This window comes from Drosophila virilis, chromosome 4 (genome assembly GCF_030788295.1).
Source record: "Drosophila virilis strain 15010-1051.87 chromosome 4, Dvir_AGI_RSII-ME, whole genome shotgun sequence".
In the NCBI taxonomy this organism is placed as follows: domain Eukaryota; kingdom Metazoa; phylum Arthropoda; class Insecta; order Diptera; family Drosophilidae; genus Drosophila; species Drosophila virilis.
Genome location: NC_091546.1, coordinates 21,772,587 through 21,798,738, shown reverse-complemented (window position 1 = coordinate 21,798,738; position 26,152 = coordinate 21,772,587). Strand labels below are relative to the sequence as shown.

Below are 26,152 nucleotides of genomic sequence, written 5' to 3'. Positions count from 1 at the left end.
AGACAGGAATTGCGGGGGTTAGACATGTGTTTGTTTACGAACTTGGCAGCTTTGTTTGGGCGCTCACGCGCTGCTGGAGTGGGTCTTAATTTCCGCTTCGTAAGCATTTCTCCTTTTTTTTTTTTATAACACACAGCTTTTTTTTTTTTGGGTGGGCTGGAGACCGTAGCAGACGTTTGTTTATTTTGGATTTGTTTGTCTTTTTTTCCCTTACAGCTTTTTTGCGTTCTTTTGCTTGAGTACTTCCGGTTGCGCCGGAAGTGAAGACAAAGCCAAAGACACGCATGCAGCATGGAAAAAGCTGGGGCTTTAATTGTTACGAGTGGAAAATTGAATTGCAAGACATTTCATAAAGTCTCGAGCAATTGATTTATGCTTGAAGTAATTCGCAAAGCACATTGTCACGGTGCACTTTAAGTTTCTGTAATCTTTTTGGACACGTAGCGAAAGTTTTCTTCTCTCTTTTTTTTCGCCAAAAATTAGGCGGCACGTTTCGTGTTTGAGTTTCAGCTTGTGCACCTCTCTGGAACAACACTTGACGCATAATAAGTAGGCAGCTGCCCCGCCGCCCAACATGAATTTGATGAGTGGGCGCACTGAAGGATCTTTCGTTTCGTGTTCTAAGAACGTATTGTGTAGCCACCTAATTAATATTACACATATGTATTTTATATAATGCTTGGAGAGAGACTTGATTGCGCTTCAGGTAGACGTGCAGATACAAATTGGAGTACAAATGAAGTATATACTCTATCTTACTGAAATCAAAATACCCAGAGAATTTGATTTAACAAATAATTATTTTGTTTAAGGGCAATACAAAATTTTAAACATTTTCGCAAATTGAAAATATACAAAAACGCGTCTTATTTCACATAAATAATCTTAAGAAGTAAAAATATAAATAGAAAAATTATAATTAAATTAAAATTAAAATTCCTCAAAAATATCTAATAATTAAATTTAAGTATTGTTTCTTCTGTCTAAGTTTTGTATACTTTGCTATAATTTTTTTTAATAAGAATCACGATTTATTATTTCCATTTAATAATGCTTTCCTTAACACACATGTTGTAGCCCACGCAGACAACGCCAAATGTACGTAGTCCCTTTTAAGCCCCCTCCCCCCATCACACTTTTTCTATATGCTGTCCCCCTTGTTTTTATATGTTACTCGTATGTTTCTTTCCGGCACAGCTTCATTATGGCACATCATCTAATCTAATTCAGGGCAGGGGCTGGCTTGTTGTTGCCTACATTTAGGCGCTGAAAGATTTCCGACTGATTTTTATTACCGTCAACGAGCGAAAAGCGCAATAATCGACGTGCGGCACGCACCAAACGAACGACTAAAGGACGTTAAGCAGCAAGAGAGAAAGAGAGAGGTAGAGTGAAGGGAAAGTGAGAGGGTAGGGAGAGGTGCTTAAGACCAAAGACCGAAAGCCTAAGGCGTATGTGCGTTGGCTAAGCCAAGAGGAGGACATTACATTTTATTATCTATTATTTCGTTGCGCCTAAAATGCCAGTACATTAGCTCAAAAATCCACAGAGAACAGGATGGCAACAGGACACCGACGACATTCGGCTGGCAAACGGAAGCCGCCAGCCGCAAAACGTAAACATTAAAACAGGAAACGGAAGTCGGTGCCACACACACACACACATGCACAGAGCAAAAGACATGCAGACATTTGTAATGTCTACGCTGGTTATGATTATTTTCGCCTCGCTGCCGTTGCCGTTGGCTCATGTGTGTGAGTCCCGTTTGTGTGTCCTCTGGCATTTATTATTTGTGTTTGGATTTTACTTTTATACTTGTTTTTTTTTTTTTTCATATTTGCACATTTTCACATCGTTTTTTGTTGCCACACACTTTGTCACATTGTTGTTGGCTTCACGCAGTCAGCTAATTTCTTATGCATAAAGCGCTGGCCATTTGGTTTCGGCCAGCCCAGTTAGCGGCTTATGCATTGCAAATTAGCTGCTTAAATAACTAGAAATTTCACCATTTCATTACTTCACGTTTTTGGTTTGGTTTTTTTGTTTGTTTTTTTTTCGCCACAGCAACGAAACATTCTTTATGTTAATCCACAGTTGTTAAAGAATGTTCCATTTGCCGGCCCCGATCGCCGAAAACAGGACGTCAACAAAAAACAAATTACGCGCACAAATTATTGGCGTTCAAGTTTCGATAGACGCTGCGCTGCGAATATGAACCGCGCGCCTTGGTTGCCCAACGAGCACTGAAAAAGGACACGCAGCAGCGAAACATTCAACAGCGGCATTTATGAAATTTCCCTTTTCGGGCAAGGACATTTTGTCGCTCACTGGAAGCCAACAACTGCAATTGACCTTAGCCTTCGTTTTGCCGGCTTGGTTCAATGCACCAGCCAGCAGAGGGTTGTCCTTACAAAATATCCCAGACAAAAGGACATTTCCCAAGGGGTAGTTTCCCCAACAAAACAAACACTCGTTGACACCTTTGGGTTCTAACAGGTTGGCGTTGGCAAACGACGTCACTATCGGACAGGGGTGCAAACAAGGATATTTAATTCCCCTCTGTTGAAAAGTCCTCAAATAACGTGAAGGAATTTTTCCATTTGAAATATAATTTGAATAGAATAATTCAAATATTCCAAAATATTTTTTTTTGATATTTTTTTAATTTTTAAAAGTGTCAATATTAACAGAAAATTCGAAATTCTAAAAATAATTTTCAAAAATTTTCTATGAAAATTAGACACACTAATTTTCAAATAGAGCCGTTTATTTCCGCGTCATTGAAATATTTCTCTAAAGATTTACATTAAAGTCGTTAATAAACTTGTGAAAATTAAATGAAGTACTTAAATATTGGGTTGAAACAGTCTGAACTGTTACTTCTGACTCAGACTAGCTTTTTGACTGAAAATAAAATATTATTAAGGCTTAACTTAAGATAAAAAAGAGGGTCGCCTACCCACAACAACCTATTTAACCTGTCGTCAGGCGACATCAAGCGTTCTCAGATTCTCGCATTTGTTTGTCTAACGTTTTTTATGAATGAAACTTCTTTGGCCATGCATCATGTTCGCTGTATTGATAAAACCCTGACTGGAAGAGCTGCGCGCTGCGGCTATAAAACAATAGAGCCGCAATTTCCATGCGATGCGACACATGCAACAAAATAAAATGTAAATGGCATAGAAAATGGTTAAAACCATCAAGGGAATTTCGGCAATAACTATAAAATGTCGCGTGCATGCAGTCAACCAGGTCCACAGAGCACAAGAACTGAGAGCGGGGAGATGGCAAGGGTTGCGAGGTGGCCAAATTGTCGGCAAGGGTTGTCGCCAGCCGTTGACTAAAGGATTAAAAAACGGCGAAACAAAAATATTATCTCAATAGAACAATCTCAGGCAGGGCAAGAACAAAAACCTGAACTGAAAATTAAGGCACAATACACACACACACACACACACTTGCATATGCACACCCACACAAAAGCTAACGCACACACACACACACACACACACACACACTCTTGAAAGGCCTCCCGACAGCGCTTGATAAAAACCAAGTGAAAATTTATGCAAAACAAAGATAGAAAAAAGATCCAAAACGCAGCACTTGGCAAAAAAAAAAAATATATGTATATATTTAGAAAAACAATACAAAAGACACGTGAACAAATAGGGTAGCGGGCGTGGTGCGGCAGGGGACGAAGGGTTGCAGGGTAGAAAAATAACTAAACAGACAGTTGGGACACTCTTCTCAGATAATATTGTTTATAAATTCTTTGAGTTACGTTTTTTACGCCCTTCGCAATTAAAACAAAACTTTAAATTTAAACTTGGGCGAGGTAAAGGTTTCGAAAACAAATGACAAAAGATATACGAAACAGCAGGAAGCCTAAAGGGAAGATGTCGAATTAAGGCAGAACAGGATGATTTTGGAAGATATGAAAAACAAAAATAACTTTCGTTGGCCTTTTATAATATTCAATAGTCTTTCTTTTATTGGGTTTTTAATTGGGAACAGAAATAAAATTAAGAATATTAAAAAAAGAAAGCGAAATAGCAGAGTGCGTAAAAGATCACGAACATGAAATATACGCTTCTGTTAGATGTGGGTTCCTGCATACGCGTATAAATCGAAAAGCCACAATAATCCTTACACCTTTTTATTGCTCAGAAAACTGAAAGGCAACAGGAGCCATCTAGGACCCTATACAGAATATCTTTCAGCAGCTAACAGCCGAGCTGATCGAGATATATTCGCTTGTATTAGCATTTCTGATTCTGGCAACAGCATGGTTACAGGGTATTTCACAATCGATAATCAAATTATCGGAAGAAGGACTATAACTAAATCAAACAGTATATTTTTAGAACCCACAAAAATCTCAATTTATCCCAGCTATATATTGGCATAACAAAAAGTTGTACCCATTAAATTGGGAATTTGTTCCGTATATCCCAACCATCATAGACAGAAACCCTTGAAAGTGTCCTGTCTAGTTTGTTAAATTTAACGTTATGGGCACATATTTAAACACACAAATTCTTTTTCAATATAGCCCAATCATCACAGTTAGGAACCTTTAAAAATGTTCTTTGCCTTTCAAAACAAATTATCAATTCTAAACCCTTATTAATATTGGTTATCCTGTGGACATTGGTAATGTGTCTGACATATTTACCCAATTGTTAGCCAAGTTACTTTCGGAGTAGATTTCCCATTATATACAACAAGCGACTACCATTTTGCGAAATTATGCCATTTTAGCAAGGACACATAATAAAATATCCTTTGTCAGACGATTTTGGTAAGGATACATAGAATAAATTCATCCCTAGTCTATTTTAGTAAAGACACATGACACAAAATCCTTTATCAGACGATTTTGGTGGGAACTCATACAAAATATTTCCTCGTGGACGCTTAGCTAAGACACACATTAACTTGCCATTAGTTAAGACACTAACCAGAAAAGGAACTACATAGTGCTTGCTTGTTTAACCAATAGATGGCGCAAACTTTACATGTTTTTCTCAATGTAAACTAAGGTTAATAAATATGTCCATAAAAGTCAAAATAAATTAAATGGAGTTATTTTATCGTTCTACTATCTAAAAAATAATAATCTAGTCTAGAAATAGAACATTTTTAGCAACACTAAAGGTTCCCTTTGCCCATCTGCTGCACATAACTCACTTTAATCCCAGCGAACCCACTTCACCCCGCCATTTCAACAACTGACAAATAACTGTCGCGTGCTTGTCAAATTGGCCGACACACACACAACACACACACACAAAGAAAATCAGTTGCGATTGGCGCGACAAATACGGAGCTGTCAATAAAAAGTGTTTTGATTTTCAAACTTTGAGCTGCGGGCCATCAATCCAGGACAACTTGATTCCTGCTTCAAGTGCAGGAGTTGATTTCTTTTTCAAGTGCCAGCACAGCTGAGTTTGCCCAAACAATTAATCATTTCAATTTTCCAAACGACTTGGCGAAGACGACGACGGCAAAACAATTTGCAAGCAACTTTAAGAGCATAGAGCGCCAGCAGGACACGAAGGACACAGTTGCAATGTCAGCAGCTGCCATGTCCTTATCCTTGTCAGTGGCATCCTTTGCAGCTCCGTTGCCCCTCGCATTTGCATGTCGTGTCGTTCCTGCCACTGGAATTGCCTTTCACGCCCAAATGCGGCTCCTCTCAGGACACAAAACAATCCAAATCGCCAAACTATTTAAATTCAAACTCTACCTCAGTGCGAGGGCCGCTAAACAAGTTCTCAAGTTAAACTTCAATAAAAGTTAAATGTATTATTCAATTGGGCCGAAGTCCCGGCGATACTGCAATGCCGGGCCAACCCGTGACAGAGGTGGAGCAAGCCCCTAGCACTCCGTCTGATTCCAAAAATCAGTTTAACATTTGTTGTTCTCCAATGGAGAAACTATCAGATGTTAAGCTGATAAGAACAGATACTACACTTTGATCTTAGCCATAAGGCCGAGAAGCGATAACTTGCTATCAATAAATACCCAGGCCTCTATGCAGCCACAGCTAAAACCAGTTGCGAATTATAAACTAACTTGTATGAAACCGACAATGCCTACTTAGGGGTAGTGCTGTGCACAGTGTTGTATATTTTAGGGGTTCTTCGGATGCAACTCTCCTATATAATATAATAATTCGCAACTAGTTTAGGCATTGCTTAAGGTAGAGTCAAGGTGTTTAATTGGGATAATTCACTCTGGCTTCTCTTCAGTTGTCGAATAAATCTTTCGCCTTTTACTAAAGATTTCCGTGGAGAGGAGCACTCTAATGAGTCTAAATTGAATTTTTCGTGTGCCTGGTGACTTTTGTTGCCGGGCCAATTGACAATAAATAACAATAAAAATAAAAAATATTTTTTTTATAATTTGTACATCTGAAATTATTTAGATTTATATTAAGTCGTGTGTGGAGAGCAAAGTAATTCAACACCAGGCGCTTTAAAATATTTTTAATAAACATCTTGAGTATCGAAAATTTTCGCAAACTGCCAAAATAAAGCCGATGGAGTTTAAGAAGGAATTTAAAATTCATAAAATCTAAGATTTTGCATTAGGTGTTGAAAATAACATTTTTAAAATTAGCAAAAGACTTTTATAATCCTTAAAAGGATTTGTGGAACAGCCCCCCAAGTCGTCTTATCTTATACCTTAAATTCAAAGTCAATTGCTTTTATCTATTCATTTTAATTGAATTATTTTTATGGTTTTCTCTGCGCTTTTAGCAATTTTGTCTCTTTTGCTGTGCATCTTCATCAATATTGTTGCATAAATAACGCATAAATTAGATTCACGAATCCCGCAGGATATTCAAGGAACCAAATCAGTGCGACACGCGCTACGCGACCGACATGCAAAATAGACCTTGGCATAAAAAATGAATTATGTCTCCGCCGGCGCTTAGGGGACAGCAGTTCAGGGGTCAGGGCTCGAATTACATTCGGCCCAGTTCATAAAGCCCAGTCAAGTTTGACCAACGTTGCGCCTGGCTGCCAAACAGACAGGCAAAAATATAAAGACAAATCTCAATGGCTTTACCTTTTTTTCCTTTGGCAATATCCTGTACCCAATTTAAATGGATAGGAACGGGTATCATGGTTTGGAGGCAATAGATGTAACAGACAGCGGAAGACTTATACATTAACTAATGTTTGGTATGTAGACAAATGAAATATTTATGAGAGCACACGAGCTAAAAAGGTATTAATTTTGTATAGAGCAGAGAGAAGGGAAGAAGCTTGAATGCGAAGAGGGTATAGCCTAGTCGGTCAAGACAGCTTGCAGAACTTTTAGAGGTTTTTGTTTTTGTCTATTCTCTTGTTTTGCGCTCTTTCTGGGCTTGAGCCCATAAAAAGGCTCAAGTTTTCCCAGCTAAACTAACAGTACGTAAATTTACATGCGAGCCAAACTTTTTTTTGGTTTTTTGTTTTTTTGCCCAAACTGAAACGTCGAACTTGAACTATAAAAATCCGACGGCCGCAAAACTTTCGAGTCACATAAACATAAATTGCGGCCGTAATTTCTCGGTCAGGTTGGCAAGGTTGGGAGGTTGTGAGTCGGTTTGCCGGGACTATCCTCCAACTGTTCAATGGTTCCTACTAAAATAATTTGTCCAAGAAAAGCTCTGCTCGACAACATTTCTTCCATATCATATGCTTGTCAACAACAAAGTAAGTACGTCTAAATATTAGCTTCTTAATCTTTTGTTTATTTTAATTTATTCATGTATGAGCCCTCTCGGGCTTCCAAAAATTGCCGTAGTGGACGGTATTTCACGTCCCCATGGCGGGGTATTGGTTAAAGTTTTCAACTAGCAATAATCGCACCTCAGTAGAACTTCATTGGTTACGATATCGCCTCTGCGCAAAGATAACTACATTCAGCCAGGCCAAAGTGTTTCCATACAGCGACTACTTGAACCGGTTGTGAATTACAAGTAAATTGTGTGCGAATAAGTTCACAAATTAAAGCATACTTTTGAGCTACAGAGTTTCCATGTGGATTGAGAAGGCTTAAGGCTTCAGGGAAAGGGCTATTGAGGCAGATAAATACACTTTAATAATAAGAATAATTAATCTGAATGAATTAAGTATATATCATATAAATAAGGACATGTTCATTACATTCATAAACAGCTGCACATAATTAGATAAATTACCCAAAAGTGATGCTCAGCAATTCCAAGCAGATTTTATTATACATATCTTAAGAGTACCCATTAAACTATTAGTTATTTAATAGCAGTACGCCCCCAAATATGCTGCCCCCTAAGCATTTTAGCTAGCCTACATAATTTCTCGATTATCCTCCCCATTTGCCAGTCTATTAACTGAAAACGCTTTCAAACTGCCGCCAAAGTGTCGCATTGTCAGCCATTTGGGCTACAAAGCAATTTAGCTCCAGTCAACTTCGGATAGTTTTCATCCCCACACGGCTTGTAAAACAGCCGCTCCTGTCCTCCTCACCTCCTCCTCGTTTAGACATCTCATTAACTATTATCATTGTCAAATTTCGTTGCATATTTATTATACAAATTTTGGGCCCAGGCGAAGCAGCGTTGATTAAAATTCCCCACGCTTAAACAATCTAATGAAATTAATGAAAAATTCATGCACCAAGTAAAATGGCTGCCAAAACGTAAATAAGGGCCAAGGGGTCGGCGGCGGCGACGGCGGTTCGCCTACTCTAAAATGCTAAATAGCCACTTTTGCGGCGGGGCAGAAATAAAAAACAACAACAAACTTCTTTTTTTTTTTTGACCCGAGCCTTTGTCATAAAAGATTGAACAAGTTGTTGCAGGCCGAGGCCAAGTGCCCGAGCGCACGGCCCCAAAGTCAAGAGTGTCAAAGCCAGGGAAGGCAACAAGAAGATATAAGAGTGCTTTAATGGAAAGTATCCGGCTGGTAGATACCCCGTCCCTGTACCCTGGCTTAACAGGCATACTTTGTTTCTTTATATAAGAATATTTAGTTGCTTCCTTTTCTGACTTTACTTTAAAGCAAATTAATTCTCAAATAACCTTTGTGTTTATTGATCGATGGGAATGTAAATTTCGGCGGTTGAAAATTAAACAAAAATGTATGTTTATATAAAAAAAAAAGTGTATATTTTTCTCAGTTTTGGTTAAAGCATTTATTTATATTGAAATCAGATTGTCATTCTGATCAAGAACGTATATATATATTTTATTAGCTAGCTATGCCTCCTTCAAGCTATTGCCTACATTTGCACAGCTGCCATCTACTCTTTCTTATCCATTATTCAATAGGGTACGAACATTCCTCTCAAGCCCCTAACGCATCCCCTACAGCAGAAGGCGCACAGCACAAAGACAGCGAAGTTGCGACATTCGGAATACCGGAAATCCGTTTCATGACAAATGCCGCACATTGTCGTGCCGGAGTGTTAAGCGCGAACAAAGCATGATCGAAGAGAGCAGAAGGGGGGAGGGGCTCAGTAGGGGTAAGCAGGGGGTGTGCAAATACAACTAAGCCGGCAAACAGGCAATGAAATTCCGTCAATGGCAGCACGTGACTTGCCACCAACAAAGCAGAGAGCACAAAACAAGAGAGCGCAATGCCGCGACATTGACATTGAGAGAGCGCTAAGAGAGAGAGAGAGAGAGAGAGAGCGAGTGTGGGAGAAAAACACGGAGACAGCGCATGCGCTGCTTCCATCAGGCGGACCCGGCAATCTCGACATGCCGGCAACGTCGGCTCCTCGGCATAACTTTGGCATTTTAATGAGAAATCCATATTTATGTTGTTTGTTTTGCAAAAAAAAAAACAAGGAGAGAAAAAGTTTTTGTTGTTGCCAAAAAAAAGGAAGGTTACGGGCAGCATATGCGGCGAAAAGTGAAATTTGTGGGGGAGCTGTGGGGCGGTGCTTGGGGCAAACATTCTTGTTGCTTGAGGCACTTACCGGGAAATGTGTAGCGGCATTTTGTAATCATTTTTAATGGCCTGCGTCTGGAGGCGCCATATGGCAGTAATATATACAAATATATATAAAATGAGATGACCCCTCCCTATGCCGCCCCCTGAGCTAAGACAGACAAAACTGAACATTAGAAAACAGTTAACAATATGATAACGATTAAGTGCCATTTATTTATATATTTTTAACAAATAAATAAAAAATCAATTTCGACTACATTTGCAGAATTATTCTAAAAAGCCAAACCTTGAAATATCTGATAGTCTGCATTTATCTCAATTCAAAGTAAGACAATTTGAAGGCCTAGAATATCCCGTATGGAGCTAGAAAATCTTCAACCTTTAATTAAATTTTGCCTTATTAGACTATCGACATTATGAGAAAATAAATCAAATTTAAATCAAAATTCATTTAGTTAAAGCCGCAATCAATATATATAATTCCTTGTGAAAGTTTAAAGTCTGGCAAGAGCTTCGCTCATGATGATGTTTACGCTAGTCTCGGGCCATTCGTTCTTGCTTTTTTTTTTTTTGGTTGTATGCCGAAATACAAATGGACTTTTAACTGTGGCACGTCGGCGCCGTGTCACAATAGAGTCATAACGCCATCATTCCGGCAAAAGCCATAAAAATAGCGGCTTAAATAGCAAACAGCATGTCTAGCATTTCGCCCGTTGGTCCTTGTCTGCCAAAAAGCCGAGCGCCAGTGGAAAAAGCGACCACTTCACACTTTTTGCTCTGCCACTTTTTGCCCGGCTTTAATAAACGGGCAACAATTTTATGCTTTTATTGTGCAAATAAAAACACGCGGAAACTACTTAATCAAGTTCCAGACCCAGACCCACATACATATATATATATATACATATAAGTATGTGTGTGTATCTATGTATGTTTGTATATATAGAGACAACACACACAATTCTGGGGCTCGACTCCGGCCATGTGACGGCATGCGGAAGCGCCGTTTTGTATGCAACAGAAAGCAAAAACAAAGCACGACCAACGGCAAACTTTGCCGACGCTTTTTTGTTGTTTTTGTGATTAAAAGTGCAACAACAACAACCACAACAACAACAAAGCAAAACGGACGTGGGAACGCCAAAAGCTGAGATAACAGCAGCCAGCTTAAGCAAAACGACTCGCAAATGCCCTGCAATGCATAATGCTGATAGGTTGATAGGTCTCTTAAAGAAAGCGAACCATTTAGGCAAGTGAAGAAAAATGATTAACTCGTAGGTACGGCACGATTTTGGATACTTTATAATATAAAGTCCCAACCTAGTCATAGGCCGTGGAATTGCTTAGTTTGTTTTTGAAATATTTATTTTTGAAATATATAAATGTATTTCAAAAAAGAAAATTTGAAAAAACTTGACTCAATCATTCAACTCTGATCAAAATGCTGATCATTTTTATTTATTTATTTTATTTTTATTTCTCTACAAATTTTGTAATTAATTGAAGACTGACTGCCTCAGCAACATTTAATTGTTCGACTTGGATGCAATTACTTAACGATAAGTCTCTAAGCTAATTCAAATCTCATTTAAGCAAACATGTGACGGATACGATTCTATATAAAATAATTGACAAGATATAAGATATATAAAGCAATATATAGATTAAAGATAGATATGTACAGATATGTATATACTCTACAGCAGCAACTGATTCTATGCAACAAGTCCCAGTACTTATAGTAAAAGCTGTCAGATAAGATCGGCACATCATTCCATCTAGTTTATATTTATATATATATCTATATATATTTCAGCAGCAACTGAATCTATGCAATAAGTCCCGGGCAGGCAAGTATAAGGTAAAGACTATAATATGAGATCGGAATATCATGGTTAAAAATTTAGTTCTTATGAATAACGTTTTCAAGTCAACTCAAGCAATCAATCAAAGGCGAAATCTTAAGAACTGAACGCTTATAACAAGAAACTACCAATAGTATTTATTATTCATAAAATGCAAAAATCGTATATACCTATCGCTTCAGATATATCTATATAAAACATAAATCCCCATTGCACCATTTTAATGAATACATTACACATTTACATATAATTTCTCTCCCTTTGTGCACTTTTCCCCCTCTTTAACCAGTTACATAACTTTTCACACGTCTAATACACCCCATTAAGCTATTAATCCAAACACCGTAGACGTATACGGCCTCAAGAATGTTTATTTCGAACTAGAGTTCAAATTTATGACAGCAATTAGTGGGCAAAAGGGTGTGCAGAGGCAGAGGCAGCCAGCCCAAAAAGAAAACAGAAAAAAAAACGGCCCAAAAACAAAACTCTTCAATTAATTTGTTGAGCTGCTCAGACAACAAAACGTGCGCATCAATCAAGACGGCATCCAGAGTTAGAAAGAGATAGCAAGAATGAACCCTTGTCCGCGGGTGTGAAAAATCGACAAATGGACGCAAGTTGGGGCAGGTATTGGGGGTAATGCAGGGGTACGGCCAGTTGGGGTCGCGTGCCACAGGGGCAGAGCTCGTAAATAAATGTCTTATTTTTAATTACCGCACTCAAGTTGAATTTTAAATGGGGCCACTTGAAGAGGTTAGGGTATTGGCTGGCGGGCAATCACTTACCTGTATCGTTTCCGTGGCGGAATATTTCCGATTGTAGTCAACATGATGAAGGTTCGGCATACTGGCCTCACTGATAATGACTATGGATAAGGATGTTTAACACGTGTCCTTGTCCTTGGGGTTGCTCAAGGCTCTGTCTCTGTCTTTGGGGTAGCACTTGCTCTGCATCGAGATATGTCACTTTATGATACATTTGTGTTAATTTTTGTTGCCCTCACAGCGAATGGTTTAATTTGACTGAAAACGGGAAAGAGATAGAGAGAGAGTAGAAAGTAAATATCAAAATGAATTCAAGCAAAAGTTCAAGTCGAAAAAGTGTAAATTACTTTCACCCCCTCAGCAGCAAAGAGCTATCCCCCGGGCTTGTTTACCCATGTCGATATTGTTAATACGCCACGTGTAACACAGCAGGCGTCCTGTGCGTATTTGCGTGTATGTGTGTGTGTGTGTGTGTGGGAGAGAGGAAGCGGGGGAGGCTGGTACGGACGGTTGGGTTTTCCGGATTTATTGCCAACTTTACGCTACGTGCTTTGACTAAATTTATAAGCCAAATACACACACAGAAAAAGCAATATCCACAGCCAGGCAAATCAGACTGCGTTGATGCACAATGCGATTCAGTTGATTAGAAGTGCTTAAAAGGTTCCAAGCATCTCTGACCAGATCTTAAGCAGCTTAGCTGCATTTTGTTTATAGCTTAATTCATTGCAATTGGCATTTGGCAAATATCTAACTTAAATGGTTTTCTCGCTCCCTTTCATTTACATTTTATTTCATTTGGATCCATATCAATGTCCAGCACTGTGCCATTGCGTATCTAATATAAATGAATACGTTGCCCTTTTGCTTTATTATTTACTTATCAAAACTTCGCATAAAAATACAAATAGCAAAATGCTTACCGCGGCAGGTATACGAAAATAATGCCCAATCCAAAGGGGGCATGATTGTATTTGAGGCCTTCAACAGCACATTTTATTTATTTTATTTACACCCTTGTAGAGGCTATTATAATTTCGTCATGAAATGTGAAACAGAAGAGAACTCATCCAAATCCATAAAGATTATAAATTATAATAGTAAAGTACAAACTTAGTTAATGGTTTAGCCGCTTAGAACATTTTGTTTGTTTCGATTAGACAATATAATTCGACTGTTCTGCAGGCAGTCTTTTTCAGGGCTAACATTATTCTGAATTCGAAAACCAGACCTTGAACCGTCAATTAAATATTAAAAAGGTTTCCAGCACGTAAAGTAGAATCCTATAAATCAATTAAATTAAATCTGTATCAATGCCTCTCCTGCAGAAGCCCACAGTTATTATGCCACCCACAATTCACCCCTCTTTGCTATAGTTAACATGCATCCCATCCTCCCCCTATTGCTATACTATTATCTGTGCACGTATCAACTGTTTAGGCATTCATCATCATGTGTTAGACGCTTCAACTAACTAATTAGACAACAGTTTAAGTCAAGCGATGCGACTTGCATGTCAACATTCGCCAAGCAATAGAAAGAGAAAACAAATTAAAGAGGGAGTAAAGCAAGTCAGTAAACTGGCTTAAAGCGAGAAAGGAAATGCCTATTTGGGGACTTTGTGTTTGGTAAGGCTAATTGACTTTTGTAGCTGTCATAAATGTTGACACACATAAAAGGCAAGCCGCAGGCTGCCAAGGAGGAGGCCATTAAAAACGACGCGCAACAGCTGCCGACATCGAGTGCGGCGCAATTTAAAGCGCTTATTAAATTTTATGTGTCGACATTTTACAAGCCAAAATTACGAACACTCAAACTGTGAAATATAATTGTAAACCTATATAAAAATCTCGAGTGCATACAGTTCAAACGCATTAGGTAAGCACAGTAAAAACATTTGGTAAATATGCCAGCAATACTGCAATATATATATATATATATAGCTGACAGATTACGCTTCTTCAATATTGTATGCATTTTTAAATGGCCCGGCAACAAAAGTCACCAGGCACACGAAAAATTCAATTTAGACTCATTAGAGTGCTCCTCTCCACGGAAATCTTTAGTAAAAGGCGAAAGATTTATTCGACAACTGAAGAGAAGCCAGAGTGAATTAACCCAATTAAACACCTTGACTCTACCTTAAGCAATGCCTAAACTAGTTGCGAATTATTATATTATATAGGAGAGTTGCATCCGAACAACCCCTAAAATATATAACATTGTGCACAGCACTACCCCTAAGTAGGCATTGTCGGTTTCATACGAGTTAGTTTATAATTCGCAACTGGTTTTAGCTGTGGCTGCATAGAGGCCTGGGTATTTATTGATAGCAAGTTATCGCTTCTCGGCCTTATGGCTAAGATCAAAGTGTAGTATCTGTTCTTATCAGCTTAACATCTGATAGTTTCTCCATTGGAGAACAACAAATGTTAAACTGATTTTTGGAATCAGACGGAGTGCTAGGGGCTTGCTCCACCTCTGTCACGGGTTGGCCCGGCATTGCAGTATCGCCGGGACTTCGGCCCAATTCAATAATAAATATGAAATAAAAAGAATATTTAAAAAGTTATCAAAAGTACGACGTTGCACAACAATGCGACCTAAAATTGACCCCCGGCTTGAATGTGCGATAATTTTCAACGTTTCTAAGAAAAGCAGATCTTTATTTGTATATATTAATTGCCTCCTAAAATATATATTGGTAATGTTGTTAAGTCGATTGTGTGAGCATTCTTAAAGATGCATTCTTCGCTTGCAGTTGGTATCGCTCTTTTGGTATGTATCAAGACCAGACTCGGAAGTTTCTGTAAGTCTCGACCTTCATGCAGAGCCTCGTAGGCGCCGCCGCTCCAACTGAAGATCTCCGAGAAGAACTGGCCCGTTCTGCCCGAAACACTAAGAAGCTTATCAGACAGGATAGCGTCAACTTCTGCCTCTCGCTAGCCCAATTGATTGTGAGTTGTGAGGTAGCGAATCAAGAAGAAATAACTAAATGGAACGACTTTATCGAACAATGGACACCCAGAGTTGCGACCCTGCCAACAGATGACAACGGCATAAAGCAGTTTAGCAGCCAAGTAAGAAATCTGCTGCCAAAGGGAAACGGATCTCAACAGGTTACAGAACAGCTCAACCTATACACAAAAGGCGCCTATGACAACATGAACGCCAGCTTCATGAAAGGCAACGCTCAACGTTACACGACCTTCGAGTCGGAGGCTCGTGAAATTATACGCAGATCGAGGGCCGCCACAGGCCGTGCTGAATATTTTACTGTTTATTTCTTTAATAGATTCGCCAATGCAGTTCAAAAATCTCGAGAATTTCACTTTCATAATTTTTTCCAATATCTCACCTTAACGGGCGAAGACTATCACGATTGGCTAGCCATGCAAATCATGATAATGTAGTCGTTATAGTTGTCTGAAAAAACTATACTTAATATATACAATATATCTCTTGTAGAAAGATCAGATTTGAAGTATAGCTTTTCTTTATAACAGAATTTTCATGCACTTAAATACAAGACACATCAGCTTAAATTGCATTACTTACTACAAAATCTTAAACAATTTTTGCGATTTTCTTTTTATACATAGTTGCATAAGAGAAGATCGTAAAGAAAATTGTAACAAATTTCCTTTCTTTCTTATGGCAATTTTATCGTGCTGTTTGCTTGGGTTAAAATTAATGACGCATTTCATTCGCTCGGCGCTGAAATGTGCCAGCTTTAATAAATTTCAGATGAGTTGTGGCCGCTGCTACCATAACACTAATTAAGTACAACAATAAGAACAAGAGCTGGAGCTGGAGCCGCAGCTACTAAAAACAACAGCAACACATTTTATGCCCTGCGGGTGGGCAGCAGTATTCAAGGGAGGTCCTTATGCTTTCCATATGCTAAAGGACTACAATTTATTAGCTGCTTGTAATGTGTGTGTGTGTGTGTGGGCGAAGGGTGGTGTGTGTAGACTGCGGGCATCAGACATCGGACATTGGGCATCTCTTGTAAATCTCAACTGGTCTGGCTGACCAATGAAATGGTTTAATAATTGAGTTAGTGCTGCCGCACTTCGGGCCATTTCCAATTGACCCGCGGCGCTTAAAGTCCTTTTGAACCTATGCAAATGCAAAGGGTATCAATCGCATCGAATTGCAGCTGATTTAGTAGTCCTGTCACGCACTGAGGCATGAGACAGACGTCTCATGCTACGCTCAGAGAGGTCAGCACTTGGCAGTGCACTGCACAACTGCCAGCAAGTGGCAAGTGGCAAGTGCCATGCGGCATGCGGCATGTGGCAAGTGGCAAGCAGCAGGCGGCGGTGGCACAAAAAAGCCAACTGCAACTAAGCAGTCATAAATTATGCAGCGACATAGTCAAAGGACAGCAAGAACGCCAGCTATAGGGACAACAGCAACAAGCAACAAGGACATGCACTCCAAATGCCAAGCCATTGCCCTGCAATCGCCCTCCCAACCCGTTTCCCAAACTGTATTAACTCCAATACTACAAATGGCTGAGCAGTTAATAAGAACAAGTGTGGAGCGAGTTGTGGTAAGAGCTGCAACATGGTAGTCGCTCCAATGCGCTGCAGCAGTTGCAAATTATGACAAACTGCACTACAAGAAAAACTTGCGGGTTATTGCAGCACAATGGAAAATGCATAAGCAAAACACACGCATAGGACGCTTTTCTACAGATTTCTTTTATGCCAGCGAAGCAGCGCATAAAACTTTATGGGAAATATACCATACTGAAAATCAAAAGGAAAAGGGAATCAACTCGAAATAAAACAAGACCCTGAGAAAAGGCTTTGTGGAAGTGTGTTACGGCGATTCAGTTCTAAAAAAAAACAGAATTATAAATGACTTAATTATACAATATCTATAAATACATCCTTTTTTTTCCACATTTATTTATTTTTTTGTATTTTGGGTCCAAAAAATTTGCGCTAAAGAGAATTAATTGAGATCTAATGTCACAAATATATGCTTTTAAATGGCCAAAAATTCATTAGAAAATTAAAAATATAATTAAGTAATATTTGTTAAATTAATATATCCAGTAAGTAGCTTCCTTAATCGAATTTTAATTGATTCATTTAACTTAATTATTATTCATTCATTTTTGTAGCCCGTAAAATTCATAAACTTGTAATGCGCTCTAAGCGGATTTGTGCCACTTGCATTTCTTTGTACGAGTTGAAGCTAATCCGCTTATTTTTCATGGCATATTTATAGAAACTAATCGGATTACATTAAGCATTTTAAATGTATTTAATTAAAGACTGGCAATTGGCATAAAGTGCTCTTCATATATGGAAAGTGCAAAGGCTTGACACAGCCAACACCACCTAGTTGGAATTGTAAAGCATGCTCAAGCAGTTGTTGCCCATTGTACTTGAAACCCATTTGAATGACTGTAGTCAAATGTTTCGATGCTATTTTTTGGCATACAACGACAACTTCCTAGACAAAACTTGGCAAAGAACCTTATGAAAAACTATGCAACCGACTGCTTAAGCCAAAAAGTTCTGCCCGAAAGTTGAAAGCACAACAGGTTAAAGGAAAAACCAGCTGCCACAGCTAATTGCAACAACAACAACTTTAAACATAGCTATAGTTATGACAATTTACACAATGAAAGACCGCCCCAACTTCCCGCTAGACCCTGACAATGTTCGGGTACATTAACTTGGCTCATTGTTGGCAACAACAGATGTGTAGAAGCTGTACGAAAAACTTAATGAAGTTTACAGTTACTGTGCAGCAATTTAATTAGATTAAATGAAGTTTTCCTCGACAGGGGCAACAACAGCAACAACTAGAGAAAATGAAAACTTTTGACAAAGTTCAAACCATTTGTCAGCCGCAGTCATCGCCGCAGCCGCCAAAAACTTTTTCGTTTTTTTTTTTTTTTTTTTTTTGCCAAAATAGAAATAGAAAAAAGCCAGAAATCAATAAATTAGACGCGGCCACTCTTGTCGGGTAGCCCAACCACAGCGCGAAAGCGAAAACCCCCCTAGAAAAAAAAAGACGAAAAATAAAAGAATAAACCCAACTGTAACCGAAACATAAACAACAAACAAAAAAGCGAAAGGCGAGCGTAACAACAATAAAAATTTATTGTTATCCTCAAAAACAAGTGGAACAATCAGCAATAAAAACAAAATAGCAAACATTTTTTGGAAATGTCGAAGACTTAATGCTCTGCGAAAGTTATATATCATATGAATATATAATCGATTTATTGACAGACTTAATATACAACTGATTGATTGATTGACGGACTGGCTAATAAGCTGTGTGATTGACTGACTTTTAGCTGAACGCTGTGCAGAGGTCATATTCATATAAATATCTATTTTGATTGACTGATTGATAGACTAACTTAAAAGCGGACCGATTGATTTACTTACTGTGTGATTGACACACTTAATATAATACATGTCATATTTCATGTTAATATACAACTAGTTGATTGACTGATGGATCGAATTAATGTCTGATTGGCAGACATTCAATTTAATGATCTGTCTGTACAGATTGTATCTCATGTAAGTATATAACCGATTGACTAACTAATTGATTGACCGACTAATGCTTTACACTGTTAATGTATCGTTTAAATATACAACTAGATGATTGACAAAGTAATTGACGGTCTGACAGATTGACAGACCTTTGATTTAATGCTTCGCACATGGTTTATTAAAATATGTAAATATATAACCGATTGACTGACTGATTGTTTGACGGACAAACTAATTAACTGACTGATTAACCGACTCCCTAGCTGCTTGACCCACTAATTGACCGAATGACTGACTGACTGACTTGCTTATTGACTGTATGACTGACTAATTGACTATCTGACTAACCAATTTTTCACCACATCACTTGTTTAACAGCTTGTTTAACCAGCTTATATAAGTAGCATATGCTTTTGTTAATATTTGTAAAGAGTGATCATGCGAAAGGCAAGTCACAGCAGAGAAACAAAATACCCTCCATATGGTAGAGCACGCAAACAACAAAAACAAATAGATGAAAAAATCAGCAGATAGCAGCAGCAGCAGCGGTGTTCGCCAAGTAATTTAGGCCTTTGAATACTTTTAGGCCGCAAAATGCGTGCAAATACTTCTTGAACGGCGTCTGAGCCAAAGCCCTGCCAGGACTTAGCGCAGCTGTTAGGTGTATTAAGGAGCTGAGAGGTGTGGCTGGAATGGCTGAGTGGGGTGTAGTCACAAATTGCCAGCTAGGCAGTTTAAACCTGGCCAAAAACAAACTTTGCCAGCTGCGATTTTCAATTCGAAAGGAAAACAAAAATGCGGCACAACGATAAAAGCACAGCACATACCCAAAACAAAAATGCGGCTTGAACAGAAAGGAAAACACTTGAAAATTGAAGTGGAAACGATACATGAGTTGGCCATGTTACCCACTTGTTTACGCTTGTAGTTTTTTGATTGAATTTTCGCCAACGTCGAAGTGAGCCAAGTGCACAGAGAAAGAGAGAAAGTGGGGGAAGTGAGCCGCTTTAGAAGCAACAATTTGCCATACACAGTCACACAAAAATTATGGGCACAGTGCAGACGCTGCAACAAATCTAATAAAAAATTAACAAACCCAAAGCCTGAAACGAGAGCCACAGACATAGACAGTGGCACAAACACAAACACATATCTGGCCACTTGCAACGCCCGCTGGCTACCTGGACCAATGTGGTCCGCAGTGGACGACATGGGACACCCCAATCGCAACATGAATTGCTATGCACAGAGGACTAAAATCGAAAAAGCGCGCAAAATGCAGGCCAAATGGGGTTACCAAATAGCGCCGGCAATTCCCAAAGGACAACGCAGAGAATCGCACAGTGGCACAAGAGTCTATATATTTGCATTTAAATTTCTTGAAATTTAGGCATATGTTATTGACCGATCAAGTATTATGTATTCGTAGCTTTCAATTAAATTGGATAAAATTCATCAAGCTTGTAGAATTTATTAGGCTTCATTTGTACCTCTGAGCAGATGCTTTTCCTATTCACAATTGAAGTAGTATATTTTTAATTTCAATTTCAATTTATTAATGTGTAATATTTCAATTCTAATTCAAAAAGAAATCAGCCTTTAAAATAATAAAGTTGGGCCCAAGCGAACAATTTCACTGTTGTAGAAACACGCTTAATTCAAAATTCATTATAAATATAAACAAATTTCTGACTTACTAACTTTTTTCAACAAGTGTATACATATATGTCGACCACTGTGCTGGAGGCATGAGGTCGTGCATTGTATTAAAGGGAGGGCTAACGGGTCGCTTCAAATGACAGCGACTGAAATTGAAGTTGGCAAAGCGTTTTTCGAGGGATGATTTTAAAATGCAAACACCCAAACACAGTCGCAGGACAAAGGGCGGAGGCCGGAGCGCCGAGGAGGTCGTTACAGTTGGCGTGGCTCCTGGCCCTCTTTGCACATAGCTTTACATACAGCACAGAGGGCAGGACGCAGCACGTGTCCTGTTTAACCGTTCTCCTCGATTCGAATGCCAGCCTGTCAATGTCTCGGCCCAAGTTCAACTTATGTTTATCATTTCTCGTTCGAACGATAACCAAACAAAGAGCGTTTATCTCAATGCAGCTAAATCAAGCCGAAAACAAGTCAAGTCCTTTGCGTGTCATGAAATCAGGCGAGCCTTTTTGATGCCCCACAGGAGCCGAAAGGCAACACGAAACCCAAAAACCCGCTAAACAATAGCGGAAATAATTTTATTAGACTTTTCGCCGTATTTGCATCAACAAACAACCATAAAGACGTCTGCAAAACGAACGCAACGCTTTCTGCTTAGTGGCCTCAATAAAAGACATTTCAAGTGCTAATGAGCAGCTGGCAAAGGCAAAGGCAAAGGACATTCTCGTTTTCAAGTGAGGGGCAGCTTAAATGTAACGAGCCTTGTCAATGACGGCTATAGGCAGTAGATTGGGCCGAGAGCAGAAAGGGAATAAATATTGTCATAATAATAAATACCATTTCTTAGAGAGAATAATTATCATATAATCGTCTAGTTATGGAGATAAATTTAATAGCTTTTTCTGCAAGTAAATATAGCAAAATGATTCTTGATAGAAAATCGGATATTTGTTTTGTTTTCAGCTGTTGGAATTCGGAATATGTTTCTAATATAATAAGATTTTTTATTCCTAATAAAAATATAGATTGTGCTTTGATTCTTCATATAATTCTTCATAAATTTTCAACAGCTGGGCTTCGGTGACAAATCACTTCATTTTCTAGGATTTTTAGCTCATAAAATACATAAATAAATTGTGCCTTGATTTAGGCACAAATGAAACCAAGATCTAGAGCTCAAATCTATATATTTACAGGCTAATTATATTAATAATTTTAATAGGTTCTTTCAACAAGTATAAACAAAATCCTTGTTACTATATTAATATTAAATACTTGGATACTATATTTTCATTTTCATTGCTTGGAATTTTTTAATTTATTCTAATTTTATAAGCCTTAAGAAACTTTCTGTTTAAATTATATTTCTGTTTACATTTTTAGGCATTTAGCTAATTATTAAAATGTCGGATGGAAATGCTGCAATTAAACTCATTTAGTTATGCTTTATGTACTGTTCAATTACAATTTTGCTCACTTTTGTTGGACATCATTATCATATAACAAATGTTTTCGTGCACAACCTTGATCCTGCAGCTGTCCTAAATGTCCTGGACAATGCACATGACAATTTCTGTGTGTTTTTCACGTAGAACATTTAGGTGTGTGTGCTCAATTATTTATTAAAGTCGATGACTGGACATAGGGCAGAGCGTGTTGGATTTGTATCCTGGACCAACACGTCAATTACGAAAAGCAAATAGAGCACACACATCCGCACACACACACACACACACACTCACACACACACACATGTATATATAGACATTCCCATATTGAAAAAGGCGTTGCACCCTTCGCACAAATCACATTAAATTTGCTCGTGCTCATTAGACGCGAGCTGCTGCTGTTGCTGCTGCTGCTGCCACATTTGCTGGTCGCATTTCCACTTTCACTCTGCTCGGCTGGCCAACCCCAAATCGTTGATGCAGTGCAGCAGCCGAACCACCCCCACAGTTACCAACGCCTCTCTCTAATATCATTTTGCAATTTGCACTCGACAAATAGTAGAAGGAGTGCGATGCTGCGGCAGATAAAAACGTTTCTCTTCTTTGTTCTAGCCCCAGGGCCAACAATGTGCCCAGCGCCAACATCAACGTATTTCTGTAACCGTTTACATCTCAATGGCCCGGACCAGCCAAGGGCAAGCATCTGGCCCCGAGGCTGGTAGCCCACACATTGTTAAATAAATTATCGCCTACATCGAAGCCATCGATAAATCCTCTACGCTTTCAGTTTTATACCCTATGGAGAAAGCTAATCAAGAGGTTTGAAATATCTAGGGATATATTGGGTTGGATATTTTGCTTAAAACATATTCAAAATGAGTGCAAATATAGAAAGATTTAGATTGAGTTTTCTCTTATGAATGCTGTGAAAAATATGATTTCAGAATGAAGTCCAAACATTTGGTGCTTCATTTGGATCTTACAGAAAAGACTACGAATGGAGCAGCTTTCTAGATAAACTCTAAATAAGAAAGGTTTTCTAGAACCTAGTCATATTTGATTCTCTTTATATAATAAATAGTCAAAACAAATTCAAAAATGTTTATCATATTTCAATAAACGACAGAGGGTATCTGTCTGGCTGTCTACTCTCTGCAAGTACCCTTATTGCACCAAACATGCTGTTCTGGCTGGGGCTTAAAGCACTCTCAACCCTTGGATGCCCACGCGTTGTTCTTGTGGCCTGATTGACATGCTCCACAGACCCCTTCCAATTTGATTTCAACTAGCACTTCCATTTGGAACCTGCGCTGTGACAAACAGCTGATTGCGTGTTCATCTGCCGTCTGGCATGATTTATGTTCACAATTGAATTTCTTGACTTCTTGTTGGACACGTGTGGACCCGGTGTGGGTTGCCAAGGAGCTGCAGCAGAAATTCAAGTAAATTAGCTCATTTGCCGCTACACTTGGCTCACGTGCACGCGTTAACGAAGAGGTCATTGACATGGGCCAAAGGGCAGCAGCTGTTTGCATTTTGCACTACATTCTATTCCTTAAGTTTTTGCTCAAAGTTTTTCCCCAAGTTTTTCTCTCTTATCAATAGTTGGCCAGTTGGCAACTGAGTGCCAACAGGGAGCTCGTGTCACGTACGCGGCAGCTGATTGCCTCAAATTGTTTTCGGCCATTTTTTCTGCACATTTGGCCAGGCTTTAACCCCCGAAAATGCCGTTAGGGTTGCCATTTAACAGCAAATTAATATGAGTGTCAGTCTGGCAATCACCCAGTCAGGCAGTCAGGCAGTCAACCAGTCAGTCTGTCATTCTGCCAGTCATGCAGAGTTATTGAGCAAACGGCAAAAAGAAAGAATTCAGCTTTAAGTTAAACCTTTTTGAAAATTCGGCTCTTCTTTTTCACATGTGCTTTAGCTGGACTCTGGAGTTGCCTGCGAGTTTATCTCGCATGTTGACAGTCGCCCAAAGGGAATTAGTTATCAAAAGACGCATAAATCCATTGCAGCAAAACGCTTAGCTGAACTTTTTGCTGAAACTCAACTCCATTCAGCTCAGCTCTGTGTCTCTCGTTTTACAATTTTGGTTAAATAAAATATGAGCCCAATTGCGTGTTGAGCAAATGGAAAACACTTCAAACTTTAAGATTTCCTTTAAATTGCTTTAACGCTTTATTAATTTTTTAAAAGAAGGCATCGAAAATCTTGAACTTTGAACTTGGCATAGAGTCAGACAGACAATAGACAGAATAGTCAGATTAATCGACGTGAACTGAAACTGAGATGGACTTAAATTACGAATTACTTGGAAGCCTTTCTATACAATGTGGTTCAAATAAATTCAAAAACAATTAGTCGCACGTCATGGTCGACCTCTCAAAAATAATATATTTTTAAGTAGCCCAAGATGTTCATTTCACAATCTGCCTTCTAGTGTCCAGTTGATGACTCCTGTTGTCTGTCATTATTCTCGCTTATGACGATGATGAATTTGTTATTAAAATGACCAACAGAAACCAAATAAACTGACCGAGAGACAACTTGTCTCAACAAAATGCATTAAAATGATTTATGAACATGAGAGGGCAACAAACAGGTACAAGTAAAAGCATCCCTTACACAAATTAACAAGGATATATGATGCTGCGGCTGCTGCTGGCAAGCCAAATTTGTCGGTTAAGTAGCCAAACGCCCTCCCAAGAAACAAAGGCTGTCAAAACCACAAAGAGACACTCGACCCGAGCGGACGCCTGAGGTGTTTTCTGTCAAGTTTAAACAAAAATTAAACCACCCCCCAGCCCCATCGTACACACACACACACACAGAGCCTCCCCTCAAGCCAGTACAAACTTTGAGCTAATCAAAAATGTTACAAAGTAGAGCTGCAAAAAAAAAATCTGTGAAAATGTAGCTTACTTAATCGAAACTTAGATACACTCACCCAAATATTGAGAAAATTAAATATTTATTTTTGTGGTTTTTTAAAAGATTTCCGGACTCTTAAATTGGAACACCGAAAAAAAGGTTCAGACATGAGATTTGGCAATTTAATTAAAGTTTATAGAGTATATATTTTGTTGGTGCTGTTCCCTTTTTTTTAACTATGTTATATTATATTATAAACACTTTGTATCTTCCCATCCAGATGGCATTGCAAAGTTGTGATTACCTCTTCAGAAACTCTCTATGAAAAGAAAAAAAGCCAACTTGTCTAAGTGGAAAGCACAAAAGTTTCTCAGGAAGTTTTTGCCACCACCGAAAAAATAGGAAATGTTCAGGGCACGGTCACAGCCGGTGCGTGTGGCATATCCTTGTAAGTAGTAGCTGCCGTTGTTGTCGCGACAACATTGTTTCTATGATTAGCATTTTATCAGCAGATCTTTAGCTCATCATTTTATGTTGCGAGAACAGCGTGAACCAGAATATTTATGTTAATCTTTTGGGCTTAGCGGCTGCTGCGCCAAACAGCTGACATAGCTGACACTCCGCCCCCATCTGCCAATCTCATAACGGGTACACGGAAGTCATGTGAGGCTGTAATCAAACAAAAAAAAAATAAAACAAAAAAAGGACCTGCGGTTGGGGTGCTTTTTATGTGGCAGGCCCATTAATTTATTGCCACAACGGATGAGAGACACCTCACAACAAAAGGCGACATTATTATTTCATTATTATGCCAAACGCATCCAGTGTATCCACACCATGCGTCAGGCGAAATCCCCCACGAACGCACTCACACACACACACACACACATGCACGTGCTACAGACGCGTCTCATATTACGCATAGGGGACGACGGCGGGTAGGCGAAATGATTCATACGCTGGCAAATTTTTTGACACCCCGCGCCGCCGCCACGCTACTGATCATAAACAAGGCAGAGTCCTTTAGTCAAGAGTGTCCAACAAGGAGATGCCCTGTATGCATAT

At 38.9% G+C, this 26,152-nt stretch overlaps 2 protein-coding genes and 5 non-coding genes across 13 annotated transcripts in view; 3 read left to right on the top strand and 4 right to left on the bottom strand.

Annotated features, from left to right (window-relative positions):
• The window catches only part of sick (sickie), a 198,760-nt gene extending 185,971 nt beyond the window's left edge, over positions 1 to 12,789 (bottom strand). The window contains exon 1 of one of the 3 annotated variants that reach the window (XM_032437816.2): positions 12,592 to 12,789. In XM_032437816.2, coding sequence (XP_032293707.1) covers positions 12,592 to 12,651 — 60 coding nt within the window. In that variant the 5' untranslated portion in view covers positions 12,652 to 12,789. Of the gene's footprint in view, positions 1 to 2,017; positions 2,225 to 12,591 lie in introns of those variants that run through there. The other 2 variants (XM_032437817.2, XM_070209235.1) reach the window with 2 other exon arrangements.
• LOC6628386 (U2 spliceosomal RNA) lies at positions 5,818 to 6,013 on the bottom strand. Its single transcript, XR_049056.2, has one exon. It is a non-coding gene; the product is annotated as a U2 spliceosomal RNA (small nuclear RNA).
• Positions 6,241 to 6,363, top strand: LOC6628387 (U5 spliceosomal RNA). Its single transcript, XR_049057.2, has one exon. It is a non-coding gene; the product is annotated as a U5 spliceosomal RNA (small nuclear RNA).
• Positions 7,777 to 7,916, bottom strand: LOC6628388 (U4 spliceosomal RNA). The gene has a single exon (XR_049058.2). It is a non-coding gene; the product is annotated as a U4 spliceosomal RNA (small nuclear RNA).
• A 1,770-nt stretch (positions 12,790 to 14,559) lies between the features above and the next one.
• Positions 14,560 to 14,682, bottom strand: LOC6628389 (U5 spliceosomal RNA). Its single transcript, XR_049059.2, has one exon. It is a non-coding gene; the product is annotated as a U5 spliceosomal RNA (small nuclear RNA).
• A 227-nt stretch (positions 14,683 to 14,909) lies between these two features.
• LOC6628390 (U2 spliceosomal RNA) lies at positions 14,910 to 15,105 on the top strand. Its single transcript, XR_049060.2, has one exon. It is a non-coding gene; the product is annotated as a U2 spliceosomal RNA (small nuclear RNA).
• Positions 14,916 to 16,054, top strand: LOC116651461 (uncharacterized). 5 transcript variants are annotated; one of them, XR_011416751.1, is made up of 3 exons: positions 14,916 to 15,274; positions 15,332 to 15,348; positions 15,412 to 15,887. XR_011416751.1 is itself a non-coding variant. In XM_070209310.1 (2 exons), the coding sequence occupies exons 1-2, from the start codon at positions 15,313 to 15,315 to the stop codon at positions 15,981 to 15,983; spliced, it is 618 nt and encodes a 205-aa protein (XP_070065411.1). In that variant the 5' UTR covers positions 14,916 to 15,312; the 3' UTR covers positions 15,984 to 16,054. The 5 variants fall into 5 exon arrangements, 1 of the variants encoding a protein (XP_070065411.1); XR_011416750.1 differs by having other exon boundaries at positions 15,402 to 15,887; XR_011416752.1 differs by having other exon boundaries at positions 15,332 to 15,527; positions 15,599 to 15,887.
• Positions 16,055 to 26,152: the final 10,098 nt, after the last annotated feature.

Excerpts from the sequence above, each read along its gene's own strand:
- LOC116651461 (XM_070209310.1), top strand. The coding sequence starts at position 15,313 with ATGCATTCTTCGCTTGCAGTTGGTATCGCTCTTTTG. Across the intron at positions 15,349-15,401 it reads CAGTTGGTATCGCTCTTTTG|AGCCTCGTAGGCGCCGCCGC; the intron begins GTATGTATCAAG and ends ACCTTCATGCAG.